We start from the raw sequence: 6505 nt of genomic DNA on the forward strand, positions 1-6505 counted from the left end.
TATCTGAAAACCCGTTATCCAGAAAGCTCTGAATTACAGATAGACCATTTTTCAAACATTATTTATTTTTTATCTGTAATAATAACAGTAGCTTGTGCTTGATCCAAACTAAGATATAGTTAATCCTCATTGGAGTCAAAATAATCCTGTTGGGTTTCATTAATATTTAAATTATGTTTTAGTAGACTTAAAGCATAAAGAGCCAAATTACAGAAAGACCACGTATCCGGAAAACTCCAGGTCTCAAGCATTCTAGATAACAGGTCCCATACCTGTACTAAGACTCCATTACCAGGTGTGCATGTCTACGTATGAAGTAAAACTGGAGATTCCAGAATATGGGCAACCATTAGCATTCTAATCAGGAGAACCTCTGGCAGAAACATGTTAGGCAAGTCCAGTGAGAAGAACTGGTGAAAACAGAAGTGCCAGCCATAAAGTTAAAGGTTCACACCCGATAATTTGACATTATATATGTGTAATCTACTTTTAACTGTCTCATAGTGAACTGTGCTGCATAGGTTAATGCTATACAACTGCACAAATGAGTTGTTTTTCTGACATTGCTGTATCTTTAGCCTTCCGGTAAGAAAATTGGGATATTTGTTGCCATGGACACAGAAATAACCTTGTATCTCTTGTTTAATGCAAAATTCAGCACCAGGCCACGTGCAGATATTATTATATTGCATGTGGTTGCTTTCATGACTTCTTTTCTTAAAGAGTTACAGCAGTGCTGTCAAACTGTTAGTAGTAAAGTTATTTAATAAACGACATGTTCGGAGACAAGATTATAATATAATGGTGATGTCATCCTAAAAGATCAGTGGAGTCGAAGGCTATAAAAATCTCCCAGATGGCTATTTTTGGCCTGCAGGTATCCAGTTGGCTGGCAAGTTACAGTATGTGCTGTTAATTTACATCTGCTCAGTCACTGCTTTCAACATTTTTTATATCTAGAACAAACTGGCACACACTTGCATATTGCCCTCTATGAAATTCTCATTTAGGGGGTCAGCAAACGTTACAATAAAGTTATGACTTCTATGTGGGTGTCCATGATTATCACCTGCTTTAAGTGCTACCCTGTTTTTTTTTTTATGTCAAAAATAATTGATGGCTTATCCCTTTTTCTAATATCTCAAAATATTGTATTGTATTACAATATCACATACACACACATATATATATATATTTATCCAACCAGATCGCACTCCATGGTTAAAACATAGCGTTTATTAGCTTGTTTAAAATGTAACAAAGTATAGCGACATTTGTAACATATCACTTATCTGTTTGAAGTCCAGCAATAAAAGGCCACACTCACGCGACGTTTCAGGAAACATTCCTTCCCTTTCTCAAGCGTTTGTATCGTGTAGTAGCGTGTGACGTTACTACACGATGGAGTGCGATCTGGTTGGTCATGAAACTCCTCGGTAACTTATAATATCCCTATATTTTACAAGAGGGGGTACTTTATTCACTATATATATATTATATATATATATATATAAAACCATTATCTTTATGTACGTTTGGTATCTGAAAACTAAAGTTATTTGGGAATGAAATAATTAGACCACTGTCATTATACAAAACATAATTTATTATTGAAAGTTCACATTTTACGTAGAACGGTTTATTTTACAGTGATAAAACATTGTAGGAAACAGACTTTTGGGTTAGAACTCATGACTTGCTCTCTCTCTCTCATCACTCTAAAGATCAATATCCGATATATAGCGCTAATAAAGTGACCTATAAACATTCCTTAAAGCTGATTTCATTTCACACATTGGACAGTCATATCAAATAAACAAATTAATGATCATCAGTCTTAATAAGTATTACAGTTCATTTCACAGTCATGAATGCTGCCCTATTTTTTCATTCTGTCATCACAAAATAGTATTGTCAGCTTACAAACGTAATGTACATCAAAAAATACACATTTAAGCCAGTTACAAAATAGAAAAATACACTGCTCGGCTATTTCATGTAAAAAGTGCAAGAGTTCTTGAGAGAAGAAAAGGGGAAATAAAACATAATTCTCTGCGCCATAAAGGTATTTAATAAAAAGCTGTCATTACTCAATGGAAAGAAAACACTACCTGATGTGCAAAAATATCAACTACAATCATTGTATCCATTAAGGAAACTACATTGCTATCAAATACCAAATTCACATATAAAGGTGCAAAAATTATTTGGGTTGCCTTCAATATGAAGGAAATTGAATTTTCTGCTTTCTGTAATTAATTATCTCAAAAAACGTAGAAGACAGAGAATATTATAGATTCCTTGCAAACAAGTGCATTTTTTTTTACAGGGCAGGGAGTATGAAGGTTTTTGTCATCCTGAAGGTTGCTCTTTATTTGCACATAACACTAAAAGGTTGAACGTGTAATCAGCCAAAATAATACATCCTTTGTTTTAGGTTTCCCAGAGCCCAGTGGACCAGAGAGGCATTACACCTCTAGCATACAGCGGGATCGAGTGGGGAAGGAAAATAGTTTAGAAAACTGAGAATATATTACAGAAGTGATGATGTAGTGTAACTATGCAGTTTTTGGCAATCTTTTAGAAAAGGCACTTGTTTTTATATCAAAGCAGACTTGTTGGGATAACTTAAAGCAACACTACAAGACCCTCCCTTCCCAATAAAATCACACTGAACTAGTTAGTGCACTTTCTGTACCCATGCCTGCTTCCAATGCAGTGCAAATTCATTAATTCTTTATTACATCCATAAACGTTATAACAGGGATGACCAAAAAGTGATCCATTGGTTGCAGCTGAACTATTAATGGTGGTATGCTGGACAGCTACAAGGATACAGATTGCACATTTATGGGTCACCCTGCATGATCTAACACTACTTAAACTTACGGAGTCTGTGAAAGGTTTTTAAAGTCCAGCTTTTAAATTCAAACCTAACACTCCTTTTCCAGGTGCCTGGCGCGTTTCATGCTCATCTATACATGGCAGGTCACTAGAAATACATGGCATGCTTCTCCATATTTGCAGCTTGTTGATCTTCATTTGTTGTATCGTTAGCCATTTCGTACCACAGATTCATCCTAAAAAAAACAGATATTGACAAAACTCCTTAGGGTGTCCTGAATTCTAACTGCTGCCCTCCTTGTAAGAACTATCCTCATGTGGGTTACATAGTTTACAAAAACAAGCTGCAGCGTTTAGATCTCATAATATTAATCTTGAATAAATGTATATTCTGTGTATATGATCAAAGCCAGAGGTTCCGCTGGCATAAGCACTGAGCTTCTATTCCTACAGTAGACAAAGGCAGTACATACTGTGTTTTAGCAATGTGCTTGTGAAAAGCGTACTGTCCTAAGCTATGGCTGTGAACATATAGTTATCACCTTTCCTTATACCTTGATTTAAAGCATTTTCATTTGTATATTTGCAAATGAGGTCTCATCAACACTAAGAAGTTTAGATGAGAATGAATGAAGCAGAACATTAATGCTGTTCTTCACCAGTAAGGTGAACCCCCTATTTTACCCCAACTTTGCCATTCAGGATACAGACCAGCAGATGTTCTGGGGCTTCCAAACTGATCAAAGTCATTGTTTTGTGGTTTCTTCTTATATTCATATGATGCAATGTCTGTTTTAGTTGGTGAACGTGTGTGTACACCATCTGATTTCCATTCTGCACGGGTCACTGAGTAGTTCTGTCCGTCATTGTTATCCCAGAAGACCTGCCCTTCACTTTCGTAGGATATACAGAATTCGATTTTCTCGTGACTGGGAATGTTGGGGGGTATGTTGACGACGAAGGAAAAAGTGTCGATGTCAGTGCTTCCATAGACGTTGTTCAGGTAGACACAATCCACATCTACGAATGATTTCCAGGTGTTAAAGGTGATACGAATCTTGACAGATTTTTTGTAGCTCAGGTTTTTAACTTTGATGGTACCTGCTACAGATCTTTCCCGAAGGCTGCAATTCTCTAGGCAGACTAAACTTTTCTGCAGGCGGTTGCGAAACTGTAGGTAATCAGCGGAAGGCTGAGTGAATCCCAGTATCAAGTTTTTCTCTTCATGCAGCTTTAAACTGGCTGTTATATCTTCTAGGTCTATCAGGTCAAACTGAAGATCCAATGAAGATTCATCTTTGAAAACTGAGAACACATGCACTGAAGTTAAGGAAAGACCTTTGGAATCAGCAAAGACCACCTTCTTTTTGTTTCTGGATTTTGAGCGGTTCCACTCATTGCCCCTGGATTCGGATTCCTTTTTCAGACTGAGGCATGGTCTTAGTGGCTTATATCGGTTGATAAAATTTCTTCCCCTGCAATCGGTGGGGCTGAGAAATTTTTTTAGCGGTGGAGAATGGGCCAGGCATATCCTAACTGCCACATCTACGGGCATTATGGATCGAGGAAGAGAACGGGGTTCCAAAATCTGGGGCATTATGGATCGTGGAAGAGAACGGGGTTCCAAAATCTGTATCATTCTGTAAAGAGATAAAATCCATATATAAAATTGTATTCACGAAAACCTTTAAGTCTGTATGGTCTGTGCTACCCAGTGGAAACAATTCAGTAAGGAGACCACAAACTGCGTCACACAAAAAATATCTGCCTGGAGGAAATAATAGATGCGTTGCACTGCCCCCTTATGGTTTTATTATTGTCAAAAGGATAAACTGTTTCATTGGATGCAGTTATGTATTTGCAAAAGAATCAGTTGTACGTTATGATCATTAAGTCTACTTAGTATTAATATATATTTTTTTATTAATAAAGCCTGGCTTCATATAATAACATGCACAGTCATTCAATAATGCTGTGAATTATTACCACTATGTCTGAGGTTGCTTTAAAACAATATACTGTCTACTTTAAAATACTTTTGACATGACCGCTGGGTTAAACGGCTTTCAATTGTGCAAAGAATTGTGAATCTTGAACTCAAGGCACCAGCTTGTCCATCCATTTATATACGTATCATTTCTAGGGATGCACCGAATCCACTATTTTGGATTTGGCCGAACCCCCGAATCCTTCACGAAGGATTCGGCCGAATACCCAACTGAATCCTAATTTGCATATGCAAATTAGGAAAGGGAAGGGGGAAAACATTTTTAACTTCCTTGTTTTGTGACAAAAAGTCACACAATTTCCCTCTCTGCCCCATATGCAAATTAGGATTCGGTTCGGCCAGGCAGAAAGATTCGACCGAATCCTGCTGAAAAAGGCAGAATCCTGGCCGAAACCCTGAACCGAATCCTGGATTCGGTGCATCCCTAATCATTTCAACTTTTAACATTGTTGATACCCAAAGACCTCCAAGTATAATGGAGCAGTATATATATCAGAAAATAATTAAATACATTTTTATTTATTAAGAGGCAGCCCTGGACCATTTATTTTAATGTACATTGCTCGTCCAGGGCTAAATTCACTTGTGCTGCACTTTGCAGGTTCTGGAGCAGAATTAAGCCCCATGGAAGTCTGAATAATAGTCCTACTTGCGGTCAATAAAAAAAGTGGGCAGCCCTCCATCTGTTGTTAAACTACAACTCCCAGCATCTCTAGAGGTGACAATGCATAGGTGCAGTTCAAGAACAGCAGGAGACCAGTTGCCTCTTCCTGATTTGTATTTATCTAAAGGCAGTGAAAGCATGAAACAAGTGATACAGAATGTGGGTCAATAACAAGCATAATCCCTTCTATCCCATTAAACATATCTATTTCCCTTTGCACTAGTGCACAAGCAATGTAAATATCAGAAATAAGCAGTGGCACCTGCGGAGAGGGGACCTGCAAGCTGACAGGACAGGTTACACACTCCAGCATTCTCATTTATTACATTTATTGCAGTGTCACTTTAAATCCATGATTTGTTCCTAATGCAAATAACTTTTCTATTACACTGCAGTAATACTAGCACTGTCCAGTCAGTGGGTTCATTGGGACGAGGCAGATAGTTCAGTAGAAAAGAAAGCCCTTATCATGCAGAGGGATGTACCTGATTATGAGCAGCCCACAGATTGATACTCGCTCCGCTGCAGCCGGTGAGACATTGGCACTGACTGCTGCCCGCGCCGAACGCTTATCCACAGCGAGACCGCCCACCAGCACGTGAAGGGAAGCAGGCAACCAATGACAACGCATCTCCCGTTTTAGACAACCAATTGCATCGCGCCTGCGAAATCCAGTCGGAGCGTGATAATCCGCGCTGCACTTGGTGACACTTCAGTCCCAGAAAAAAAAAGAGGTCAGTGAGGGGGAGAAGCGGCTAATATTTACCCAATCGATATCCATGCGCGGAGACAGGAGGAGGTTACAGACTGGAAAAAAAAACTTACTCCACAAAACTCTCCCTATAGCTGGAAACTCAATGTCCTATGGAGTTTCATCATCTTTTGCCTGCCATTAAAGAACTATTTTGTTTTATCTTACTTGATTGGTTGCTCAGACTGGACTGAAACGTTGTGGGCTTGTATATCTCTAAACAGACACACAAATACCA

General features: G+C 38.4%; 1 protein-coding gene across 2 annotated transcripts; it reads right to left on the reverse strand.

Moving 5' to 3' along the window:
* Positions 1–1585: 1585 nt before the first annotated feature.
* Positions 1586–6162, reverse strand: ppp1r3c.1.L (protein phosphatase 1, regulatory (inhibitor) subunit 3C, gene 1 L homeolog). 2 transcript variants are annotated; one of them, XM_018224484.2, is made up of 3 exons: positions 6002–6162; positions 3556–4484; positions 1586–3080 (listed from the first exon to the last, which is right to left on the reverse strand). In XM_018224484.2, the coding sequence occupies exons 1-3, from the start codon at positions 6145–6147 to the stop codon at positions 3076–3078; spliced, it is 1080 nt and encodes a 359-aa protein (XP_018079973.1). In that variant the 5' UTR covers positions 6148–6162; the 3' UTR covers positions 1586–3075.
* Positions 6163–6505: the final 343 nt, after the last annotated feature.

This window comes from Xenopus laevis, chromosome 7L (assembly GCF_017654675.1).
Source record: "Xenopus laevis strain J_2021 chromosome 7L, Xenopus_laevis_v10.1, whole genome shotgun sequence".
Taxonomy (NCBI): domain Eukaryota; kingdom Metazoa; phylum Chordata; class Amphibia; order Anura; family Pipidae; genus Xenopus; species Xenopus laevis.